This window comes from Hyla sarda (genome assembly GCF_029499605.1).
Source record: "Hyla sarda isolate aHylSar1 chromosome 1 unlocalized genomic scaffold, aHylSar1.hap1 SUPER_1_unloc_11, whole genome shotgun sequence".
NCBI lineage: Eukaryota > Metazoa > Chordata > Amphibia > Anura > Hylidae > Hyla > Hyla sarda.
Genome location: NW_026607572.1, coordinates 495228 through 522842, shown reverse-complemented (window position 1 = coordinate 522842; position 27615 = coordinate 495228). Strand labels below are relative to the sequence as shown.

At 43.1% G+C, this 27615-nt stretch overlaps 2 protein-coding genes across 2 annotated transcripts in view; one reads left to right on the top strand and one right to left on the bottom strand.

Moving 5' to 3' along the window:
• LOC130297942 (zinc finger protein 892-like) overlaps window positions 1–27615 on the top strand; it is a 90898-nt gene that overhangs the window by 13439 nt on the left and 49844 nt on the right. The gene's annotated exons all lie outside the window — the stretch shown is intronic.
• LOC130297943 (oocyte zinc finger protein XlCOF22-like) overlaps window positions 12253–27615 on the bottom strand; it is a 204187-nt gene continuing 188824 nt past the window's right edge. Inside the window, exons 4-5 of the mRNA XM_056550799.1 lie at window positions 23564–23846; window positions 12253–13733 (exon numbers count right to left, since the gene is read on the bottom strand). Of these exons, the coding sequence (XP_056406774.1) occupies window positions 12292–13733; window positions 23564–23846 (1725 nt within the window). The 3' untranslated portion in view covers window positions 12253–12291. The remainder of the gene's footprint in view (window positions 13734–23563; window positions 23847–27615) is intronic.

Sequence of the window (27615 nt, the reverse complement as noted above, 5' to 3'; positions counted from 1 at the left end):
AGAAGCTCACACAAGAAAGAAACAATATACATGCTCAGAATGTGGGAAATGTTTTACTCAGCAAGCACATCTTGTTGCACATCAAATAACTCACACAGGTGAGAAGCCCTTTCCATGTTCAGAATGTGGGAAATGTCTTACTCGGAAAGCACATCTTGTTATACACCTACAGAAATGTCTGTTACGCAAAATGCAAATAGAATCCAAATAACACATCTGTATATATGTCACCAGGTACTAGAATATTATACATTAAACCTTGGTCCGGTCGTCTTATTCATCACAGGATGTTAAGAAAAAAAATAAGGTCACAGAAGGGCTGTTGGACATTGAGAAGCTCACACAAGAAAGAAACAATATACATGCTCAGAATGTGGGAAATGTTTTACTGATTTCTGAGTTCTTTGATGTACAAAATGACTTGATTTAAAAATGGCTTCTCTTCTGTTTTCATGTTCAGAATGTGGGAAATCAAGTTTTGTTCAACATCATAGAACTCACACAGGGGAGAAACCATTTTCATGCTCAGCATGTGGAAAAAGTTTTACTTACAGATCAAGTCTCGTTGAACATGAAAAATCTCACACAGTGGAGAAGCCATCTTTATGTTCAGAATGTGGGAAATGTTATACTTGGAAACCAAACTTATTAGTCATCAAAGAACTCACACAAGAGAGAAACCATTTTCATGCTCAGAATGTGGAAAATGTTTTACTTGGAAATCAGCTCTTCTTCAGCATCAAAGAATTAACATAGGAGAGAAGCCAATTCAGAGCAATAAATGATGCAGATAACACATCTATATATTCACCATGTACATAGGATATCTGACATTTATACATATATCATATACTGCATCTCCAAACTTGTTACCAATTGTTAATAAAAGTTTTCTTTTGAAACTTATGCAGCTATGTCATGTCATACAGCTCAACTACATGTACATTACACATATACAGCTCTACTGTGTACACATACAGCTCAGCTACATGTACATTACACATATACAGCTCTACTGTGTATACATACAGCTCAGCTACATGTACATTACACATATACAGCTCTACTGTGTACACATACAGCTCAGCTACATGTATATTACACATATACAGCTCTACTGTGTATACATACAGCTCAGCTACATGTACATTACACATATACAGCTCTACTGTGTACACATACAGCTCAGCTACATGTACATTACACATATACAGCTCTACTGTGTATACATACAGCTCAGCTACATGTACATTACACATATACAGCTCTACTGTGTACACATACAGCTCAGCTACATGTATATTACACATATACAGCTCTACTGTGTACACATACAGCTCAGCTACATGTACATTACACATATACAGCTCTACTGTGTACACATACAGCTCAGCTACATGTACATTACACATATACAGCTCTACTGTGTACACATACAGCTCAGCTACATGTACATTACACATATACAGCTCTACTGTGTACACATACAGCTCAGCTACATGTACATTACACATATACAGCTCTACTGTGTACACATACAGCTCAGCCACATGTACATTACACATATACAGCTCTACTGTGTACACATACAGCTCAGCTACATGTACATTACACATATACAGCTCTACTGTGTACACATACAGCTCAGCCACATGTACATTACACATATACAGCTCTACTGTGTACACATACAGCTCAGCTACATGTACATTACACATATACAGCTCTACTGTGTACACATACAGCTCAGCTACATGTACATTACACATATACAGCTCTACTGTATACATACAGCTCAGCTACATGTACATTACATATACAGCTCTACTGTGTACACATACAGCTCAGCTACATGCACATTACACATATACAGCTCTACTGTGTACACATACAGCTCAGCTACATGTACATTACACATATACAGCTCTACTGTGTACACATACAGCTCAGCTACATGTACATTACACATATACAGCTCTACTGGGTACACATACAGCTCAGCTACATGTACATTACACATATACAGCTCTACTGTGTACACATACAGCTCAGCTACATGTACATTACACATATACAGCTCTACTGTGTACACATACAGCTCAGCTACATGTACATTACACATATACAGCTCTACTGTGTACACATACAGCTCAGCTACATGTACATTACACATATACAGCTCTACTGTGTACACATACAGCTCAGCTACATGCACATTACACATATACAGCTCTGCTGTGTACACATACAGCTCAGTGTTGTAGTGAGGTGCGGTTGCAGTATTGAGGTAAGGAGGCAGCGTTTTAAATCAAAGTCCAGTGTTTTATTCACACTTTAGTACTCAGCAAACACAGTCTTTAAAGCAGGAAAAAAGAGAGAAATCATAACAAAGTCCACCTTGTCTCTCTTTGGTGTTTGTTCACACCCGGGGTTTGTGCCGTGTGGTATATACAGCGAAGGCTTTTCCTGGACTCCAGAGCAGAGCTCCTCACACAGCCTCTCCTTGCTCTGTCAGCTGCCGAACTGGACAATCCCCCGCCCCTGGTGAGAGAGCCAGGCTTTAAAGCCAGGATTGTGGGGAATGACCCCCACCCTACTCATTCCCAGTGAAGCCGTCCCAGGTTGGCCACACTTCCAGCCACACTACAGAACTATCGACTAGCTGCACCGCAGTAGACACTAGATAAATAATGTGGCTTTACTTCACCAAGGCCAGGAACCCTGGTGGCACATAGCGTCCATCAATCACCATCCCTTTCACCTTCTCACATACCCCCCTTTGTTCAAGCCTGAGGGGGTGAACACTCATGCAACAGTGTACCCGGGACATGGTATCGGCATTGCCAAGCAACCGAGTCCTGTGCTCAACTGTGAATTTAAAATTTTGTGGCCAGACACTTAATGGCCAGGTACTCTCCACTATACTATACCTGGTCTCGGCTGGGGCAAGTTTGCGACTGAGGAAGACAACGAGATGTTCTTCCCATTGACTTCATGTGAGAGTACAGCACAGAGACCTACGTCAGAGGCCTCGGACTGCACTATAAACTCCTTTTTGAAGTCGGGTGTCACCAGAACCGGAGACCCGCATAGGGCCGGCTTTAAAGCGGAGAAAGCCTGCTCTGCTTGTTCATTCCACCTCACCATTACCGACTTGCGTCCTTTCAAGAGGTCCGTTAAGGGCGCAGCAACTGTAGCGAAATGGGGATGAACTCACTTGTCGGGTAGTGACAGGACGTGGCCAATTCCGTATGGCCTCCACTTTGTTTACCTGAGGTTTAACAACCCCACGCCCAATGATGTACCCCAGGTATTTGGTCTCTTCCAGACCAATGGCAATTTTTTTTGGGTTAGCTGTTAACCCAGCTTTCCTGAGGGAGTCTACCACGGCCTGCACTTTTGGAAGATGACTTTCCCAATCTGCTCTGTAAATGACAATATCGTCCAGGTAGGCTGAAGCATGTGGTCGGAGCACAATGTTCATTAACCTTTGGAACGTAGGGGGAGCACCATGTAGACCAAAGGGTAACACCTTGTATTGGAACAGGCCCTCTGGTGTAACAAATGTGGTTTTCTCCTTGGCAGCCTCCATCAAGGGTACCTGCCAGTACCCTTTTGTGAGGTCCAAAACAGAAAACGACCGGGCTTGTCCCAGCTTCTCAATAAGCTCATCCACTCTGGGCATGGGATACGAATCAAACTTGGAAACTTCCTTCAGTTTCCGGAAATCGTTACAGAACCATAACGTACCGTCTGGTTTGGGTATTAAGACTATCGGGCTAACCCACTCACTTTTCGATTCCTCAATAACGTCCAACTTCAACATTTGTTGTACTTCCTCCGCGATGGCTTGTCACCGCGCCTCAGGTACCCGATACGGTTTCAACCGTATTTTCACCTGAGGTTCAGTGACAATGTCATGGCGATGACACAAGTACATCCCGGGAGATCTGAGAACACATCGGTGTTCCTACTGACGAACTCCATGACCTCCAGAGTTTGTGCAGTGGAAAGGCTGTCAGCCATCTTTACTGTGGCCGCCGCTTCCCTTGCACAAGACTGAGGGACAGAAACCTCTACCCCTAATAAGTCTGGCCGGCGGCTGTCATTCTCACCAGTCTCCCTATTTTTTCAAGGTTTTAGGAGATTTACATGGTATACCTGCTCTGGCTTTCTTCATCCATGCTGGTGTACCTTGTAGGTTACTTCCCCTACCTTTTCAACCACCTCGTAGGGACCCTGCCACCTAGCCAGGAACTTACTATCAACCGTTGGTACGAGAACCAGAATCCGATCTCCTGGGTTAAAATTCCATACCCTAGCCTGATGATTATAAACCCTGCTCTGAGCTCGCTGAGCGGCCTCCATATGTAACCCTGACTAAGGGCAACACTGTTTCCATTCGTTCCCGTAACTGAGTGACATATTCAACTACACTTTTGTGCGGGGTAGGCTGTTGTTCCCATGCTTCTTTAGCTATGTCTAATAGTTCACGTGGATGTCTCCCGTATAACAGTTCAAAGTGAGAGAACCCAGTAGAGGCCCGGGGCACTTCTCTTACTGCGAACATGAGATAGGGCAGCAAAAGATCCCAATTCTTCCCATCTTTAGCCACCACTCACTTTAACATATTTTTTAATGTTTGGTTGAACCTTTCTACCAGGCCATCTGTCTGGGGGTGATACACCGAGGTCCGTAGCTGTTTTACCACCAAGTGTTGCACATTCTCACCCTGTACCTGATTTACCCGGTACACCATCCCTTGGTGAACCACAAAATGGGTATATACCGTCTCGGCCCCCGGTTGTTGGGGTGCATCTTCCACCACTAAGACATTTTCCCAGGCCCAAGACAACGTTGGGTCTTGGTGTTGGGTAGTACCAAAATTGCCCCCAGAGACGTTGAGGTCTGCCAACTCGGGCCCTGGAGGCAGCTCCTCTACATCTCCCACCATTACATGCAAGGGAGACGCTTGTGTGTCTTCTTCTCTGTGAGTGGTCACCCCTACCATGGGTACATCAGGATCAGATTCTCAAGGTTCTGGGGTCATCCCTGAATAAGGCCAATCTATTGGGGACAGCACCTGCCTCACAGGTTTGGGGGACTTTTATCTGGGGCCACAAAAACACATAACCTGGAAAGTCTCTCCCAATGATCAGTTTGTGAGGGAATTTTGTAGCCACAGCCATTTCATGGGTCCACTGGCCGGATGCGGGTGCTACAGTCACCAGGGCGGTGGGGTAGTCTCTCAAGTCCCCGAGTATGCACATCCTGTATAGTCTATGCGGGGTACCAACTCCGACCTCACCAGAGTCACCATGCTGCCCGAGTCCAGTTGTGCCTCCACCTCACGCCCTCCCAACTCCACCCTGCACAGGTGTCCCGACTCTCCTGCCTTGGGGATTCCTGCGGCACATAGTCTCTGGGCATATATGGAGGGGCAGTGGGCAAAGTTCACGTCCATAGGTTCTCCCAGGTTAAGACAATTGGCCTTGACATGTCCCGGTTCATGACAGCCCCAACACAGCAACGGGGCAGGGTTTTTAGGTAATACCTCCCGGGGAACCCTAGGGACTAGTGACATCTTGGGCAAGGATGGGGTCCTCCGGGGTTTAACCGCCTCCTCCCACAGTCTGGTGGTGGCCTCATACCTTTCCACCAAGTCCACCATGCCCAGGGCATTGCTAGGGGATATCTGGCCAACCCAACTCCGGAGGGGAGTGGGCAAAGCCCTATAGAACATGTCGGCCAGGAAATGGTCAAGCATAGCAGAGGGGGACAGCAGGACCTCTGGCTGTAGCCACTTCTGGAGCTGCTGCAACAAGTCATAGTATTGTGGCCGGGCATGTTCAGCCAGCTTATATTCCCACTCCCTCACACGCTGGGCCCAGACCTACACAGTAACCCCCAGTCTTGCGAGTATTTCACCCTTCACCGTGCTGTAGTCTGCCGCTTGGTCATCTGGCAAATCAAAGTAGGCCTGCTGGGACTGAGAAGTCAGGAAGGGGGTGATGACCTCAGCCCACTGGTCATGGGGTAGCGTCTCCCTCTCAGCCCACTCTCTCGAACACCGCCAAATAAGCCTCTACATCATTGGCCGCTGTCATCTTTGGCATCGACATCCGTACAGCCTTCCGGGCGTCAGGGTAGGTCCTTGTCGCTGCTGCGGTCTGCAGCGCCATCATCTGCTGCAACAGTAGCTGGTTGGTCTCATGCAGGTGTGCTGTTGTTTTGCCATGGTCTGCTGGTGTTGCCTGGTGGTCTCCTGCTGGAGTGCCATGGACTGCTGTTGTGCTTGTATCAGCTGTCTAATCGCCTCTTCCATGGTGTTGGATGGGCCCTGAAGTGCAGCAGCAGCTTTCACCCAGGACATACGCTTCTGGCCTTCTAAATGTCCACAGAATTAAATTGCAGTGTCTTTATCATGCAGTTGGCCCTAGCAACACCATCAGTGGCTCTTGTCAACAGCGTACTGCAACTTCAACGCTGGCCTCACTGCATTGCCCGCATCCTCCACCAAATGTGAAGACTCGCTCTTGCAAATAGATGCGGTTGCAGTATTGAGGTAAGGAGACAGCATTTTTAAATCAAAGTCCAGTGTTTTATTGACACTTAAATAAACAGCAAACACAGTCTTTAATGTAGGATAAAGGAAAACAGCATAACAAAGTTCACCTTCACTCTCTTTGGTGTTTGTTCACACCTGGGGTTTGTGCGGTGTGGCACACAGCAAGGGCTTTTCCTGACCTCCAGAGCAGAGCTCCACACACAGCCTCTCCATGCAGTGTCAGCTGCCAAAAGACAATCCCCCTCACCTGGTGAGGTAGGCTACCTTTTAAAGCCAGGAAAAAGCTGGCCTGGATTGTGGGGAATGACCCCCACCCTACACTTGGTCATTCCCAGTAAAGCCGTCCCATATTGGCCTTCCAGCCACACGACAGCCCTAGTGTCCAGCTGCATCAGCAGACACTAGAGAAAAACTCGGCTTTACTTCACCAAGGACAGGAGCCTTGGTGTCACATAGCGTCCATCCACTATGATCCCTTTCACCTTCTCACAATGTGTAATGTACATATAGCTGAGCTGTATGTGTACACAGTAGAGCTGTATGTGTGTAATGTACATGTAGCTGAGCTGTATGTGTACACAGTAGAGCTGTATATGTGTAATGTACATGTAGCTGAGCTGTATGTGTACACAGTAGAGCTGTATATGTGTAATGTGCATGTAGCTGAGCTGTATGTGTACACAGTAGAGCTGTATATGTGTAATGTGCATGTAGCTGAGCTGTATGTGTACACAGTAGTGCTGTATATGTGTAATGTACATGTAGCTGAGCTGTATGTGTACACAGTAGAGCTGTATATGTGTAATGTGCATGTAGCTGAGCTGTATGTGTACACAGTAGAGCTGTATATGTGTAATGTGCATGTAGCTGAGCTGTATGTGTACACAGTAGAGCTGTATATGTGTAATGTACATGTAGCTGAGCTGTATGTGTACACAGTAGAGCTGTATATGTGTAATGTGCATGTAGCTGAGCTGTATGTGTACACAGTAAAGCTGTATATGTGTAATGTGCATGTAGCTGAGCTGTATGTGTACACAGTAGAGCTGTATATGTGTAATGTACATGTAGCTGAGCTGTATGTGTACACAGTAGAGCTGTATATGTGTAATGTACATGTAGCTGAGCTGTATGTGTACACAGTAGAGCTGTATATGTGTAATGTACATGTAGCTGGGCTGTATGTGTACACAGTAGAGCTGTATATGTGTAATGTGCATGTAGCTGAGCTGTATGTGTACACAGTAGAGCTGTATATGTGTAATGTGCATGTAGCTGAGCTGTATGTGTACACAGTAGAGCTGTATATGTGTAATGTGCATGTAGCTGAGCTGTATGTGTACACAGTAGAGCTGTATATGTGTAATGTGCATGTAGCTGAGCTGTATGTGTACACAGTAGAGCTGTATATGTGTAATGTGCATGTAGCTGAGCTGTATGTGTACACAGTAGAGCTGTATATGTGTAATGTGCATGTAGCTGAGCTGTATGTGTACACAGTAGAGCTGTATATGTGTAATGTGCATGTAGCTGAGCTGTATGTGTACACAGTAGAGCTGTATATGTGTAATGTGCATGTAGCTGAGCTGTATGTGTACACAGTAGAGCTGTATATGTGTAATGTGCATGTAGCTGAGCTGTATGTGTACACAGTAGAGCTGTATATGTGTAATGTGCATGTAGCTGTGCTGTATGTGTACACAGTAGAGCTGTATATGTGTAATGTACATGTAGCTGAGCTGTATGTGTACACAGTTGAGCTGTATATGTGTAATGTACATGTAGCTGAGCTGTATGTGTACACAGTTGAGCTGTATATGTGTAATGTACATGTAGCTGAGCTGTATGTGTACACAGTAGAGCTGTATATGTGTAATGTACATGTAGCTGAGCTGTATGTGTACACAGTAGAGCTGTATATGTGTAATGTACATGTAGCTGAGCTGTATGTGTACACAGTAGAGCTGTATATGTGTAATGTACATGTAGCTGAGCTGTATGTGTACACAGTAGAGCTGTATATGTGTAATGTACATGTAGCTGAGCTGTATGTGTACAGAGTAGAGCTGTATATGTGTAATGTACATGTAGCTGAGCTGTATGTGTACACAGTAGAGCTGTATATGTGTAATGTACATGTAGCTGAGCTGTATGTGTACACAGTAGAGCTGTATATGTGTAATGTACATGTAGCTGAGCTGTATGTGTACACAGTAGAGCTGTATATGTGTAATGTACATGTAGCTGAGCTGTATGTGTACACAGTAGAGCTGTATATGTGTAATGTACATGTAGCTGAGCTGTATGTGTACACAGTAGAGCTGTATATGTGTAATGTACATGTAGCTGAGCTGTATGTGTACACAGTAGAGCTGTATATGTGTAATGTGCATGTAGCTGAGCTGTATGTGTACACAGTAGAGCTGTATATGTGTAATGTGCATGTAGCTGAGCTGTATGTGTACACAGTAGAGCTGTATATATGTGTAAGGTACATGTAGCTGAGCTGTATGTGTACACAGTAGAGCTGTATATGTGTAATGTACATGTAGCTGAGCTGTATGTGTACACAGTAGAGCTGTATATGTGTAATGTACATGTAGCTGAGCAGTATGTGTACACAGTAGAGCTGTATATGTGTAATGTGCATGTAGCTGAGCTGTATGTGTACACAGTAGAGCTGTATATGTGTAATGTACATGTAGCTGAGCTGTATGTGTACACAGTAGAGCTGTATATGTGTAATGTACATGTAGCTGAGCTGTATGTGTACACAGTAGAGCTGTATATGTGTAATGTACATGTAGCTGAGCTGTATGTGTACACAGTAGAGCTGTATATGTGTAATGTACATGTAGCTGAGCTGTATGTGTACACAGTAGAGCTGTATATGTGTAATGTACATGTAGCTGAGCTGTATGTGTACACAGTAGAGCTGTATATGTGTAATGTACATGTAGCTGAGCTGTATGTGTACACAGTAGAGCTGTATATGTGTAATGTACATGTAGCTGAGCTGTATGTGTACACAGTAGAGCTGTATATGTGTAATGTACATGTAGCTGAGCTGTATGTGTACACAGTAGAGCTGTATATGTGTAATGTACATGTAGCTGAGCTGTATGTGTACACAGTAGAGCTGTATATGTGTAATGTACATGTAGCTGAGCTGTATGTGTACACAGTAGAGCTGTATATGTGTAATGTGCATGTAGCTGAGCTGTATGTGTACACAGTAGAGCTGTATATGTGTAATGTGCATGTAGCTGAGCTGTATGTGTACACAGTAGAGCTGTATATATGTGTAAGGTACATGTAGCTGAGCTGTATGTGTACACAGTAGAGCTGTATATGTGTAATGTACATGTAGCTGAGCTGTATGTGTACACAGTAGAGCTGTATATGTGTAGTGTACATGTAGCTGAGCAGTATGTGTACACAGTAGAGCTGTATATGTGTAATGTGCATGTAGCTGAGCTGTATGTGTACACAGTAGAGCTGTATATGTGTAATGTACATGTAGCTGAGCTGTATGTGTACACAGTAGAGCTGTATATGTGTAATGTGTCCTCAGGTCCATCATGATGTATTTTTGGGACATTTTCTATGGTCCTTCCCATTTCTCAGGTCGCTCCCATAATTTCTATCTATTCCATCCACCATTCCTGTACATCTTATATTTAGCAGTTTGGTCCCTAACATCCCCTGAGTCCTTGATATTGTTGTTTTCTTCTTACTATTTGTCCATCTATCTATTCCCACTATCCTGTGTGACTTCAGGATCTCTATATATTGTCTCCTCATTAATGGCGTCTTTCTTCCCATATACCTCTCTATACTCCATCACTTCTGTGAGTTTGTGCGGAGCCTCTATCACTATGTGGGAACCATAATAAGGAATTGCAGGAATAGCTGCTGCAGATTGTTCCTATTGTGGAATATTCCTCTACTTGGGATATATGAGAACTACTTGGTATTATTCTCTCTATATCCTAAGGTTCTATTAATAAGGATTTGTGAATAATATATTCTACCTTTTTGTACTGGCTCTTAATTCTTATATACTGGACCATACTATGAATACTGGATGGAATCTTCACCAATGATCATTTGTTACCGATCTTATGTCCTCATTAGTATCTAATTACAGGAAATGTATTCACATGATGGTTATTTACTAATAATCTTCAATATTCCTTTGTTTTTGTATAATAGTCTATTGTATGTTTTTTGTGTATGTTCTCCACTCACATTGTATACAGTTCTATGTATATCTCCTCCATCCCTGATGAACACAAATGGTATTATGAGAGAAACACGTTGGAAGAAGGAGTCAGAGATTTAGTGATACGGTTTTGTGTGAACCATATAGTTATCTCGGAGACCATATAACCACTCAATACTAACTTTCCTATACCCTTCCACACATTATATTAGGTAAGGGTAAGTATCGGTTAGGTAGGGATAGCCTCTAGTGGGCGGAGATTAGGGATGGTCACCTGTACCCCTGCCCCCACCCCCTATTGATTCTTTATTGATGGCATAATTTCATTCATTGTTACTACTATTATACATTTGTTGACATTTGATGTATCTGTATTTCCATTTACTGTAAATTCTATATTGTGTATTTTTGTAATATTCTAATGTAGCAGTAAAAGTCATGTTTTATCTTATTGGGCCTCATTGGTATTTTTGCTCCTGTTTGTTCTACGTATAAAAGAGGAAAGTACTAGAGAGGCCAAGGAGGAGAGCGGGGGCCACAAAATGGGCCCTATAGAAGGAGGGACTGAGGAGAATTCCATATCCACATGAGGAGGAATATAAAGGGGAGGATGAGAAAAAGAAGAGCGAACGAGCTCTAATAATCCAGACGAAGGAAAAGCTTTATAATAAGTGTGTAAATCCGGAAACACAAAACCGCCGTCTAATGTCTTCAGGGTGAGCGTCTATACGGGACACGTGGTCTCTTCTGAATCATAACAAAATTACTAAATAACCATCGGATAGAAGAAAAATAACAATTCCGTACTATGATAGGGACGGACTGTAAAATATAAAATATTATTGGTAAATATAAAGATTTAAGAACCTTTTTCCTTCCAATCCACGACATATATGGGAATTTACGAGCGTGTAACTGGGTCTTCAATCCGTGTAATAATGGCGCAAAGTGTGAAGTAAAGAGATCTTGTACCAGATGTGATCAGATCTCTAGGGATTTTATACCCCGGGGAGGACAAAGAAAAGGAAAAGAATTACACCGATGTTTACTGAACCCGGGGGACGCTGAGATATTGACGACTTCTCATATAGAAAAATGGATTTTATGATCTGAGACCGAAAATAGACGTCAAGACGGGAAACGCTCATCTAGGGTTTGTGATAAATAAAAGTATCTGCAGCGTCTTATGTTCAGAAGAGACGATCTTCAAGGGAGACGCGCGGATCCTGTCTGATGCCTTGAATTAAAGTCTCTATAATCATAATGAGAAGGGGGCGGGGACAACACTGACGTGTTACATTCCCTATATACAACCTCAGGGACAATATTACATTTATTGTAAGTCCAGTGTGCGGAGATGAATATAAGAATAATAAATAATATAAGAAAGAAAACTTTTATTAACAATTGGTAACAAGTTTGGAGATGCAGTATATGATATATGTATAAATGTCAGATATCCTATGTACATGGTGAATATATAGATGTGTTATCTGCATCATTTATTGCTCTGAATTGACTTCTCTCCTGTGTGAGTTCTCTGATGTTTAACAAGACTTGATTTTAACGTAAAACATTTCCCACATTCTGAACATAAAAATGGCTTCTCCCCTGTGTGAGTTCTTTGATGTACAACAAGACTTGATTTCTCAGTAAAACATTTCCTACATTCTGCACATGAAAATGGCTTCTCTCCTGTGTGAGTTCTTTGATGTACAACAAGGCTTGATTTAAAAGTAAAACATTTCCCACATTCTGAGCATGAAAATGGCTTCTCTTCTGTGTGAATTCTTTGATGTTCAATAAGATTTGGTTTCCGAGTAAAACACTTCCCATATTCTGAACATGAAAATGGCTTCTCTTCTGTGTGAGTTCTTTGATGTTCAATATGATTTGGTTTCCGAGTAAAACACTTCCCACATTCTGAAAATGAAAATGGCTTCTCTCCTTTGTGAGTTCTCTGATGTACAACAAGATTTGATTTAAAAGTAAAACATTTCCCACATTCTGAGCATGAAAATGGCTTCTCTCCTGTGTGAGTTCTTCGATGTACAACAAGATTTGATTTAAAAGTAAAACATTTCCCACATTCTGAGCATGAAAATGGCTTCTCTCCTGTGTGAGTTCTTCGATGTACAACAAGATTTGATTTAAAAGTAAAACATTTCCCACATTCTGAGCATGAAAATGGCTTCTCCCCTGTGTGAGTTCTTTGATGTACAACAAGACTTGATTTCTCAGTAAAACATTTCCTACATTCTGCACATGAAAATGGCTTCTCTCCTGTGTGAGTTCTTTGATGTACAACAAGGCTTGATTTAAAAGTAAAACATTTCCCACATTCTGAGCATGAAAATGGCTTCTCTTCTGTGTGAATTCTTTGATGTTCAATAAGATTTGGTTTCCGAGTAAAACACTTCCCATATTCTGAACATGAAAATGGCTTCTCTTCTGTGTGAGTTCTTTGATGTTCAATATGATTTGGTTTCCGAGTAAAACACTTCCCACATTCTGAAAATGAAAATGGCTTCTCTCCTTTGTGAGTTCTCTGATGTACAACAAGATTTGATTTAAAAGTAAAACATTTCCCACATTCTGAGCATGAAAATGGCTTCTCTCCTGTGTGAGTTCTTCGATGTCCAGCAAGATGTGATTTCTTAGTAAAACATTTCCCACATTCTGAGCATGAATATGTTTTCTTTCCTGTATGAGCTTGATGATGTCCAACACCCCTTCTGTGATGTTTTTTTTGCTGAACATCCTGTGATGACTGAGAAGACAGGACCTGTATATAAGGATGAGATGACAGATCTTGGCTGTGAAGGGCTGAGGGTGTATCTGGGATAATGGAATGTTCTTCATATGTATCTTGTGTGATATCATCATCTGCTTTATAATCTGAAGATATAAGATTCTCCTCTGATCTCCTGGTACAAGAATCTGCAGAGAATAACACAGATTTTACTATTAGTATTAACTCCTTAACATCCCAGGACATTTAAGCGTTTGTGTTTTCTTTTTCTCTCCTCTCCTCATAGCCATAACTCTTTTATTTTTCCATCTACACTGTGTTTAAGAGCTTGTTTTTTGTGGGACCGATCTTACATTGTATTAACAAGCATTAAAATATATGTCAGGTCCATATGATCACAGCGATATCTAATTTGCATAGTTTTCGTTACGCGTTACTTTTTAAAAACAATTACAACAAAATAATGTCAAAATACTATTGGAGGGGGTTCATTTACATTTTTAAAAACATCTTTTGAATTTATTTATTTATTTTTTACACTTTTTGGTCCCTCTATAGGACTTGTATGAGCAGTCATTGGATTGCTCATACAGATCAGTGCAGTACATATTTGCTACATTGACCCATTAGAGCCGACCATAGACAGGCTGTATCAATAGCAGAGTCCTAGCAAAGGCCTCGGGCTGCCATGACGATGGATAGGCCCCCATATTCGCTTTGTGGGGAGCCAATACTTACCACTGCTTCACCAATGATTCTCAATAAGGCTGTATAAATGCTGATGTCAGCTTTGACTGTAGCATCTAATTGGTTAATAGCCAGCACCAGAGATTGCTCTGTATCAGCTATTAGCATCGGCCCTCAGCAGAAGAATTCAACCAAGATCCACCAGATATAGAGGGGGGACAGGTCCCGGGCCCACCCCATATATCCTTAACGGCCCCATGAGGTAAATAAACATAATGGGTCATTAAGGAGTTAAACGTTTCATATACTCATAGTTAAATCTTGTACAGAATATGATGTAATGGAACAATCATCATCCTACCTTGTGTTAATGATCACTGTATATAGTCTCCTGTAATGTCTCCATGATAATCTTCTCCTCACTGTGTATAGTCTCCTGTAATGTGTCCATGATAATCTTCTCCTCGCTGTGTATAGTCTCCTGTGATGTCTCTATGATAATCTTCTCCTCGCTGTGTATAGTCTCCTGTAATGTCTCCATGATAATCTTCTCCTCGCTGTGTATAGTCCCTGTAATGTCTCCATGATAATCTTCTCCTCGCTGTGTATAGTCCCTGTAATGTCTCCATGATAATCTTCTCCTGTATGTGTATAGTCTCCTGTAATGTCTCCATGATAATCTTCTCCTCGCTGTGTATAGTCTCCTGTAATGTCTCCATGATAATCTTCTCCTCGCTGTGTATAGTCTCCTGTAATGTCTCCATGATAATCTTCTCCTGTATGTGTATAGTCTCCTGTAATGTCTCCATGATAATCTTCTCCTCGCTGTGTATAGTCTCCTGTAATGTCTCCATGATAATCTTCTCCTCGCTGTGTATAGTCTCCTGTAATGTCTCCATGATAATCTTCTCCTCGCTGTGTATAGTCCAGTAATGTCTCCATGATAATCTTCTCCTCGCTGTGTATAGTCCAGTAATGTCTCCATGATAATCTCCTCCTCGCTGTGTATAGTCTCCTGTAATGTCTCCATGATAATCTTCCCCTCGCTGTGTATAGTCTCCTGTAATGTCTCCATGATAATCTTCTCCTCGCTGTGTATAGTCTCCTGTAATGTCTCCATGATAATCTTCCCCTCGCTGTGTATAGTCTCCTGTAATTTCTCCATGATAATCTTCTCCTCGCTGTGTATAGTCTCCTGTAATGTCTCCATGATAATCTTCTCCTCGCTGTGTATAGTCTCCTGTAATGTCTCCATGATAATCTTCTCCTCGCTGTGTATAGTCTCCTGTAATATCTCCATGATAATCTTCTCCTCGCTGTGTATAGTCTCCTGTAATGTCTCCATGATAATCTTCTCCTCGCTGTGTATAGTCTCCTGTAATGTCTCCATGATAATCTTCTCCTCGCTGTGTATAGTCTCCTGTAATGTCTCCATGATAATCTTCTCCTCGCTGTGTATAGTCCTGTAATGTCTCCATGATAATCTTCTCCTCGCTGTGTATAGTCTCCTGTAATGTCTCCATGATAATCTTCTCCTCGCTGTGTATAGTCTCCTGTAATGTCTCCATGATAATCTTCTCCTCCCTTTGTAGTCTCCTGTAATGTCTCCATGATAATCTTCTCCTCGCTGTGTATAGTCTCCTGTAATGTCTCAATGATAATCTTCTCCTAGCTGTATATAGTCTCCTGTAATGTCTCCATGATAATCTTCTCCTCGCTGTGTATAGTCTCCTGTAATGTGTCCATGATAATCTTCTCCTCACTGTGTATAGTCTCCTGTAATGTCTCCATGATAATCTTCTCCTCGCTGTGTATAGTCTCCTGTAATGTGTCCATGATAATCTTCTCCTCGCTGTGTATAGTCTCCTGTAATGTGTCCATGATAATCTTCTCCTCGCTGTGTATTGTCTCCTGTAATGTCTCCATGATAATCTTCTCCTCGCTGTGTATAGTCTCCTGTAATGTCTCCATGATAATCTTCTCCTCGCTGTGTATAGTCCTGTAATGTCTCCATGATAATCTTCTCCTCGCTGTGTATAGTCTCCTGTAATGTCTCCATGATAATCTTCTCCTCGCTGTGTATAGTCTCCTGTAATGTCTCCATGATAATCTTCTCCTCGCTGTGTATAGTCTCCTGTAATGTCTCCATGATAATCTTCTCCTCGCTGTGTAGTCTCCTGTAATGTCTCCATGATAATCTTCTCCTCGCTGTGCATAGTCTCCTGTAATGTCTCCATGATAATCTTCTCCTCGCTGTGCATAGTCTCCTGTAATGTCTCTATGATAATCTTCTCCTCGCTGTGTATAGTCCTGTAATGTCTCCATGATAATCTTCTCCTCGCTGTGTATAGTCTCCTGTAATGTCTCCATGATAATCTTCTCCTCGCTGTGTATAGTCTCCTGTAATGTCTCCATGATAATCTTCTCCTCGCTGTGTATAGTCTCCTGTAATGTCTCCATGATAATCTTCTCCTCGCTGTGTATAGTCTCCTGTAATGTCTCCATGATAATCTTCCCCTCGCTGTGTATAGTCTCCTGTAATGTCTCCATGATAATCTTCTCCTCGCTGTGTATAGTCTCCTGTAATGTCTCCATGATAATCTTCTCCTCGCTGTGTATAGTCTCCTGTAATGTCTCCATGATAATCTTCTCCTCGCTGTGTATAGTCCTGTAATGTCTCCATGATAATCTTCTCCTCGCTGTGTATAGTCTCCTGTAATGTCTCCATGATAATCTTCTCCTCGCTGTGTAGTCTCCTGTAATGTCTCCATGATAATCTTCTCCTCGCTGTGTAGTCTCCTGTAATGTCTCCATGATAATCTTCTCCTCGCTGTGTATAGTCTCCTGTAATGTCTCCATGATAATCTTCCCCTCGCTGTGTATAGTCTCCTGTAATGTCTCCATGATAATCTTCTCCTCGCTGTGTGTAGTCTCCTGTAATGTCTCCATGATAATCTTCTCCTCGCTGTGTATAGTCTCCTGTAATGTCTCCATGATAATCTTCTCCTCACTGTGTATAGTCTCCTGTAATGTCTCCATGATAATCTTCTCCTAGCTGTGTATAGTCCTGTAATGTCTCCATGATAATCTCCTCCTCGCTGTGTATAGTCTCCTGTAATGTCTCCATGATAATCTTCTCCTCGCTGTGTATAGTCTCCTGTAATGTCTCCATGATAATCTTCTCCTCGCTGTGTATAGTCTCCTGTAATATCTCCATGATAATCTTCTCCTCGCTGTGTATAGTCTCCTGTAATGTCTCCATGATAATCTTCTCCTCGCTGTATATAGTCTCCTGTAATGTCTCCATGATAATCTTCTCCTCGCTGTGTATAGTCTCCTGTAATGTCTCCATGATAATCTTCTCCTCGCTGTGTATAGTCTCCTGTAATGTCTCCATGATAATCTTCTCCTAGCTGTGTATAGTCCTGTAATGTCTCCATGATAATCTTCTCCTAGCTGTGTATAGTCCTGTAATGTCTCCATGATAATCTCCTCCTCGCTGTGTATAGTCTCCTGTAATGTCTCCATGATAATCTTCTCCTCGCTGTGTATAGTCTCCTGTAATGTCTCCATGATAATCTCCTCCTCGCTGTGTATAGTCTCCTGTAATGTCTCCATGATAATCTTCTCCTCGCTGTGTATAGTCTCCTGTAATGTCTCCACGATAATCTTCTCCTCGCTGTGTATAGTCTCCTGTAATGTCTCCATGATAATCTTCCCCTCGCTGTGTATAGTCTCCTGTAATGTCTCCATGATAATCTTCTCCTCGCTGTGTATAGTCTCCTGTAATGTCTCCATGATAATCTTCTCCTCGCTGTGTAGTCTCCTGTAATGTCTCCATGATAATCTTCTCCTCGCTGTGTATAGTCCTGTAATGTCTCCATGATAATCTTCTCCTCGCTGTGTATAGTCTCCTGTAATGTCTCCATGATAATCTTCTCCTCGCTGTGTATAGTCTCCTGTAATGTCTCCATGATAATCTTCTCCTCGCTGTGTATAGTCTCCTGTAATGTCTCCATGATAATCTTCTCCTCGCTGTGTATAGTCTCCTGTAATGTCTCCATGATAATCTCCTCCTCGCTGTGTATAGTCTCCTGTAATGTCTCCATGATAATCTTCTCCTCGCTGTGTATAGTCTCCTGTAATGTCTCCATGATAATCTTCTCCTCGCTGTGTAGTCTCCTGTAATGTCTCCATGATAATCTTCTCCTCGCTGTGTATAGTCTCCTGTAATGTCTCCATGATAATCTTCTCCTCGCTGTGTATAGTCTCCTGTAATGTCTCCATGATAATCTTCTCCTCGCTGTGTATAGTCTCCTGTAATGTCTCCATGATAATCTTCTCCTCGCTGTGTATAGTCTCCTGTAATGTCTCCATGATAATCTTCTCCTCGCTGTGTATAGTCTCCTGTAATGTCTCCATGATAATCTTCTCCTCGCTGTGTATAGTCTCCTGTAATGTCTCCATGATAATCTTCTCCTCGCTGTGTATAGTCTCCTGTAATGTGTCCATGATAATCTTCCCCCCGCTGTGTATAGTCTCCTGTAATGTCTCCATGATAATCGTCTCCTGTAATGTCTCCATGATAATCTTCTCCTCGCTGTGTATAGTCCTGTAATGTCTCCATGATAATATTCTCCTCGCTGTGTATAGTCCTGTAATGTCTCCATGATAATCTTCTCCTCGCTGTGTATAGTCTCCTGTAATGTCTCCATGATAATCTCCTCCTCGCTGTGTATAGTCCTGTAATGTCTCCTTGATAATCTTCTCCTCGCTGTGTATATTCCTGTAATGTCTCCATGATAATCTTCTCCTCGCTGTGTATAGTCTCCTGTAATGTCTCCATGATAATCTTCTCCTCGCTGTGTATAGTCTCCTGTAATGTCTCCATGATAATCTTCTCCTCGCTGTGTATAGTCTCCTGTAATGTCTCCATGATAATCTTCTCCTCGCTGTGTATAGTCTCCTGTAATGTCTCCATGATAATCTTCTTCTCGCTGTGCATAGTCTCCTGTAATGTCTCCAAGATAATCTTCTCCTCGCTGTGTATAGTCTCCTGTAATGTCTCCATGATAATCTTCTCCTCCCTGTGTATAGTCTCCTGTAATGTCTCCATGATAATCTTCTCCTCGCTGTGTATAGTCTCCTGTAATGTCTCCATGATAATCTTCTCCTCGCTGTGTATAGTCTCCTGTAATGTCTCCATGATAATCTCCTCCTCGCTGTGTATAGTCTCCTGTAATGTCTCCATGATAATCTCCTCCTCGCTGTGTGTAGTCTCCTGTAATGTCTCCATGATAATCTTCTCCTCGCTGTGTATAGTCTCCTGTAATGTCTCCATGATAATCTTCTCCTCGTTGTGTATAGTCTCCTGTAATGTCTCCATGATAATCTTCCCCTCGCTGTGTATAGTCTCCTGTAATGTCTCCATGATAATCTCCTCCTCGCTGTGTATAGTCCTGTAATGTCTCCATGATAATCTTCTCCTCGCTGTGTATAGTCCTGTAATGTCTCCATGATAATCTTCTCCTCGCTGTGTATAGTCTCCTGTAATGTCTCCATGATAATCTTCTCCTCGCTGTGTATAGTCTCCTGTAATGTCTCCATGATAATCTTCTCCTCGCTGTGTATAGTCCTGTAATGTCTCCATGATAATCTTCTCCTCGCTGTGTATAGTCCTGTAATGTCTCCATGATAATCTTCTCCTCGCTGTGTATAGTCTCCTGTAATGTCTCCATGATAATCTTCTCCTCGCTGTGCATAGTCTCCTGTAATGTCTCCATGATAATCTTCTTCTCGCTGTGCATAGTCTCCTGTAATGTCTCCATGATAATCTTCTCCTCGCTGTGTATAGTCTCCTGTAATGTCTCCATGATAATCTTCTCCTCGCTGTGTATAGTCTCCTGTAATGTCTCCATGATAATCTTCTCCTCGCTGTGTATAGTCTCCTGTAATGGCTCCATGATAATCTTCCCCTCGCTGTGTATAGTCTCCTGTAATGTCTCCATGATAATCTTCTCCTCGCTGTGTATAGTCTCCTGTAATGTCTCCATGATAATCTTCTCCTCGCTGTGTATAGTCTCCTGTAATGTCTCCATGATAATCTTCTCCTCGCTGTGTATAGTCTCCTGTAATGTCTCCATGATAATCTTCTCCTCGCTGTGTATAGTCTCCTGTAATGTGTCCATGATAATCTTCTCCTCGCTGTGTATAATCTCCTGTAATGTCTCCATGATAATCTTCTCCTCGCTGTGTATAGTCTCCTGTAATGTCTCCATGATAATCTTCTCCTCCCTGTGTATAGTCTCCTGTAATGTCTCCATGATAATCTTCTCCTCGCTGTGTATAGTCTCCTGTAATGTCTCCATGATAATCTTCTCCTCCCTGTGTATAGTCTCCTGTAATGTCTCCATGATAATCTTCTCCTCGCTGTGTATAGTCTCCTGTAATGTCTCCATGATAATCTTCTCCTCGTTGTGTATAGTCTCCTGTAATGTCTCCATGATAATCTTCTCCTCGCTGTGTATAGTCTCCTGTAATGTCTCCATGATAATCTTCTCCTCGCTGTGTATAGTCCCTGTAATGTCTCCATGATAATGTTCTCCTCGCTGTGTATAGTCTCCTGTAATGTCTCCATGATAATGTTCTCTTCGCTGTGTATAGTCTCCTGTAATGTCTCCATGATAATCTTCTCCTAGCTGTGTATAGTCTCCTGTAATGTCTCCATGATAATCTTCTCCTCGCTGTGTATAGTCCTGTAATGTCTCCATGATAATCTTCTCCTCGCTGTGTATAGTCTCCTGTAATGTCTCCATGATAATCTTCTCCTCGCTGTGTATAGTCCTGTAATGTCTCCATGATAATCTTCTCCTCGCTGTGTATAGTCTCCTGTAATCTCTCCATGATAATCTTCTCCTCGCTGTGTATAGTCTCCTGTAATGTCTCCATGATAATCTTCTCCTCGCTGTGTATAGTCTCCTGTAATGTCTCCATGATAATCTTCTCCTCGCAGTGTATAGTCTCCTGTAATGTCTCCATGATAATCTTCTCCTCGATGTGTATAGTCTCCTGTAATGTCTCCATGATAATCTTCTCCTCGCTGTGTATAGTCTCCTGTAATGTCTCCATGATAATCTTCTCCGCGCTGTGTATAGTCTCCTGTAATGTCTCCATGATAATCTTCTCCTCGCTATGTATAGTCTCCTGTAATGTCTCCATGATAATCTTCTCCTCGCTGTGTATAGTCTCCTGTAATGTCTCCATGATAATCTTCTCCTCACTGTGTATAGTCTCCTGTAATGTCTCCATGATAATCTCCTCCTCGCTGTGTATAGTCCCTGTAATGTCTCCATGATAATCTTCTCCTCGCTGTGTATAGTCCTGTAATGTCTCCATGATAATCTTCTCCTCGCTGTGTATAGTCCCTGTAATGTCTCCATGATAATCTTCTCCTCGCTGTGTATAGTCTCCTGTAATGTCTCCATGATAATCTTCTCCTCGCTGTGTATAGTCTCCTGTAATGTCTCCATGATAATCTTCTCCTCGCTGTGTATAGTCTCCTGTAATGTCTCCATGATAATCTTCTCCTCGCTGTGTATAGTCTCCTGTAATGTCTCTATGATAATCTTCTCCTCGCTGTGTATAGTCTCTTGTAATGTCTCCATGATAATCTTCTCCTCACTGTGTATAGTCTCCTGTAATGTCTCCATGATAATCTCCTCCTCGCTGTGTATATCTCCTCCTTGTTCCCAGTCTCCTTTCCTCTGTCATTCTATCCTTGTTCCCATGTATGTGCTCTTACCCCTGTAAACACATAGGTCTTCTTCATTACATTCACTTTCATACCTACACCCCATTTATGTCTTCAGTGGATTCTCCCCATGTCGGCCGCTCTCTCCCCCATGTACAGATCACATGACCTATGCACTTTCATCAATCACTTTTAACCATCTGATTCCATTGTGTAATATAAAAGTCGTCCCATAAATCACTGCTCCATCTCTTGTCTCTTATTCTCTTCTAATATCTGCAGGTATCGGTCTCTGCTACTTCTATTACAAAGCATCTCTGATGCAGAGACACCTTACAAGGAACAGAGACATTGTCTTTGACAGGTGTCCCTGCTCCACAGCACAATTTCAATGGTGCCTTACACTAGTTAGATCCCATAACGATCCAGGAAATTACATTTTTGCATCTTCATTTGTTTCCTCCTCTCCGAAGAGCCATCACTCATTTTTCCATCTCCAGACCCTATTGCTTGTTTTTTGCGGTAACAATCATGTTATGTGCTGTAAAATTGACTTGTTATCTTCATAGATCAGGTTGGTACGGTCCCTATGTATAACATAGCGTTATCTTTAACTCTTTTTTTTATTTAAACTCATTTTACTATAAAAGTGAGTAAAGAGACGTACAGTGTAAGTACAGACCATGGAAGTCTATGACAAAATCCCATTCAGCACAGCATGATGTATACAGAGTGAGGACAGCTGCATAACACAGTCAGTGACTACAGACACAATACAACCTAAACCGGGAACCTTAAACACAATAGACATATATTTACGTCTATTCCCGGCTCCCATTATGTGAAGCGCGCTCAGGAGCTGATCGCGCTTCATACCCGATGAGTCTCTGTTTCTATCAGCAACCAGCGGCTAATACCGGACTTCGCCGATCAGGCTGGTGTCCGGCACCAAAGTGGCGGCATCTAAAACAGAAGAAGACACATGCTGGTTAGCTCAGTGGGCTGGTCGGGACCGCCGCCGTGAAATCTCTGCATGGAGATCGCAGGGGGTCCGAGTGGAGGGACTCCCGCGATCAGACATCTTATCCCCTATCCTTTGGGTGGTCCATGTGGTCTGATGAGCACAGTTAAACAGATTTGTAAATTACTTTTATTTAAAAATCTTAAGTACTGAAAGGATAATCAGCTGCTGTATGTTCTTTTTGTTGTGTAGTTCTTTCCAGTCCGACCACAGTGCTCTTTGCTGCCACTTCTGTCCATGTCAGGAACTTTCCTGAACAGAAGCAAATATCTATAGCAAACCTCTCCTGCTCCGGACAGTTCCTGACATGGACAGAGGTGGCAGCAGAGAGCAATGTGATCAGACTGAAAAGAACTACACAACTTCCTGTGGAAGTACTGGAAGAATTAAGATTTTTAAATAGAAGTAATTTGCAATTCTGAATAACTTTATAGCACCAGTTGATTAAAAAATTTTTTTCTATCGGAGTACCCCTTTAAAAGATTCCATAAATAAATTATTACAGCCGGTGACTGGGCAGAATCTGAGACTGTTCCCTGCATATAGTGGTTACTACTCACCTGGGCGGTTACCTGTAGGAATGTCCTCCTTATACTGCTCATCACTGCTCACATCTGTCTCTTCTTCTTCTCTTAAATCTGTAGTATTACTATAGATCACATCTTTCCCTGTAGGAATGTCCTCCTTATACTGCTCATCACCGCTCACATCTGTCTCTGCTTCTTCCTTTATATCTGTAGTATTAATATAGATCACATCTTTTCCTGTAGAAATGTGCTCCTTATACTGCTCATCACCACTCACATCTGTCTCTGGAGCATTAATATTGTTCGGATCTTCTCCCTGATTCATAAGATGTGGAAGAAATATAGTAAAAGTCATCAGACAGTAGGAGAAGTCACGTGGGATGTTATAGATGAGCAGGAGATGAGGAGTCATGGAGGGTGAGGGGACTGACCACAGGAGCTTCACAGCCCTTCTACAGATTATAGGGAATATCTCCATCTACCTGATCATCCTGTGGAAGAAGAGGACGGGGACACCTCTCGGGTGCTGTTCTCTTACTGGATCTGACTGTAGGGAACACATACAGAGACTGAATTCATTCTTTACATACAAATAATGAGAGGACGTGTGTATATAGTCATGTCTATTACCTGGTGATGTGAGGGGCTGCTGATCCTCCATCATGACCTGATCCTTGTACTGATCCTTGTGTCCTTCTACATACTCCCACTCCTCCATGGAGAAATAGACCACCACGTCCTGATACCTTATAGGAACCTGACACACAATGATACAGTCATCACCCCGACCCCTCCATTACTGTATAATGTCCCAGCAGTGTCACCTCTCCAGTCATCACCAGACCCCTCCATTACTGTATAATGTCCCAGCATTCCCAGCAGTGTCACCTCTCCAGTCATCACCAGACCCCTCCATTACTGTATAATGTCCCAGCATTCCCAGCAGTGTCACCTCTCCAGTCATCACCAGACTCCTCCATTACTGTATATTGTCCCAGCAGTGTCACCTCTCCAGTCATCACCAGACCCCTCCATTACTGTATATTGTCACAGCAGTGTCACCTCTCCAGTCATCACCAGACCCCTCCATTACTGTATAATGTCCCAGCAGTGTCACCTCTCCAGTCATCACCAGACCCCTCCATTACTGTATAATGTCCCAGCAGTGTCACCTCTCCAGTCATCACCAGACCCCTCCATTACTGTATAATGTCCCAGCATTCCCAGCAGTGTCACCTCTCCAGTCATCACCAGACTCCTCCATTACTGTATAATGTCCCAGCAGTGTCACCTCTCCAGTCATCACCAGACCCCTCCATTACTGTATAATGTCCCAGCAGTGTCACCTCTCCAGTCATCACCAGACCCCTCCATTACTGTATAATGTCCCAGCAGTGTCACCTCTCCAGTCATCACCAGACCCCTCCATTACTGTATAATGTCCCAGCAGTGTCACCTCTCCAGTCATCACCAGACCCCTCCATTACTGTATAATGTCCCAGCAGTGTCACCTCTCCAGTCATCACCAGACCCCTCCATTACTGTATAATGTCCCAGCAGTGTCACCTCTCCAGTCATCACCAGACCCCTCCATTACTGTATAATGTCCCAGCAGTGTCACCTCTCCAGTCATCACCAGACCCCTCCATTACTGTATAATGTCCCAGCAGTGTCACCTCTCCAGTCATCACCAGACCCCTCCATTACTGTATAATGTCCCAGCAGTGTCACCTCTCCAGTCATCACCAGACCCCTCCATTACTGTATAATGTCCCAGCAGTGTCACCTCTCCAGTCATCACCAGACCCCTCCATTACTGTATAATGTCCCAGCAGGGTCACCTCTCCAGTCAGCAGCTCCATCATCTTGTTGATGAGTTCTAGGATCTTCTGTTCATTCATTTCCTCATGTATCAGGGAGTGAGGTGGGGGCCCCGGGATTGGGCTCAGGGTTCTTCCCCATCCTTCACACACAGGGGCCCGACAGCGCCCACTAGAGGACTTCTTCACTACTGTGTAATCCTGTGTATGGAGAGACACATTAATATCACTAATTACATTCCCAGAATCCCTCACCTCTCCAGTCATATCCATCTGTTGTCACATGACCTCATTCTTATCTATGTAATAACAGATGGATATGACTGGAGAGGTAAGGGATTCTGGGAGTGATGTCACTTGACCTCATTCTTATCTATGTAATATCACCCCCAGAATCCCTCACCTCTCCAGTCATATCCATCTGTTATTACATAGATAAGAATGAGGTCATGTGACATCACTTCCAGAATCCCTCACCTCTCCAGTCATATCCATCTGTTATTACATAGATAAGAATGAGGTCATGTGTAGTTTTCCCTTCCCCAATATCGCGCCACACCCCTACCCCTTAATTCCCTGGTTGAACTTGATGGACATATGTCTTTTTTCGACCGTACTAACTATGTAACTATGTAACTATGTAACATCACTCCCAGAATCCCTCACCTCTCCAGTCATATCCATCTGTTATTACATAGATAAGAATGAGGTCATGTGACATCACTCCCAGAATCCCTCACCTCTCCAGTAAGCCGGAAGAGTATCTGTAGGGTGAGGTTTATGATCCTGTCGGCCATCTTGTTCCTGTCTCTCTCCATGGTTGATGGGTGATCCAGGAGAATTCTCTTATATAGAAGATATCAGCAGAGGATCCTGGATTGGAGAAACCTGAAGGGAAGAAGAGGAGACGATGATAAACCGCACCAGATTCTATGGAGAAATAAAATCCATTTCCTGGAGATAATCTGGGGAAACATCTGAGGAGACATTATAGGAGTTTTCAGATTTCTCTATAAAACAAAATCCATTGTCCGAGGGCTGTAAAATAAGAGACTAGAGCGCACTCCCCTCTCCCGTCCAGTGGTGGCGCTCTGGTCCTCCAGGTCTTCTGAGGTCGCTCTCCCTGCTCTGCTGAAGACGTTGTGAATCCATTTCTCCTAATCTCTGAGGCTGCGGTGTATTCAGAACGTCTTCATCAGAACAGGGAGAAGAATAGAGGGATTCAATATGACATTGTCCAATGAAGAATACTGAAATGTGTCCACTAGGGGGCACAATATACATCACAATTACATCAGGATTTTATGTGTATTGTGATATGTCCCCCCCGGAAGAACCTGCTATTACCTGCAGCAGAGGCCGAGCATCATATACCGTTACACACGCAGGGTCTGGGCCACCACCGGAGTCAGTGTTTCCCAAGCAGGGTGCCTCCAGCTGTTACAGCATTTGGCTGTCAGGGCATGCTGGGAGTTGTAGTTTTACAACAGCTGGAGGCACGCTGGTTTGGAAACACTGTCTATAGTAATAATAGGGGCGCAAAAACCTGATGCTTACATAGTCCTGTATGGAAGAAGTGGCTGATACCCGGAGAAAAGAGACTGACCAGGTGACAGGATGGGCGGGTAAGTGACCTGATACCTTCACCATCCAGACATCCCCTGGGGGCAGTATAGGCAGGAAATCAGGAAACAACCGCTGGTCGGCACGGCGCTCCCTAGAGAAACAACCGCACAGCGCCATGTCTAAGCCACGCCCACCTACATTATTTTATTACAAAAATGGGATATAAACTTATTAGGGGAGGGGCTTCTATTACAAACCCTGAATAACGCTCTGCCATAGTGATCAGTGTTATCGGTGCTCGGCTTATACAGGCTGTGGAGGTGTCTGTATACTTAGAGCACCGATCTGAGCACAGAGCATGGTAAGGGGCCCTCCGGCCGTCATCTCAGCTGATCTAGACTCCGCCCCCCAACAACTGCATTTTACTAATTTTAGATCCTGCAATCGACTTTAATCACGGAATCTAAAGGGTTAATGGTGATGAGCGTCATTAGTGGTGAGTCCTGGCTGCTTATAGCTCCTGAGCTCACCTCAAAGTCCCATATGGGGCACAGAATGTAAATATACATCGTCTCCTTAAGGGTTAATAATAAACATCCCCAATAATCCTGATCTGATGGTGACCGCACACACATACCTATATCTGTAGAGGAGCCGTGTGCTTACAGGACCTGCGATGATGTCACCGTCATGTGATCA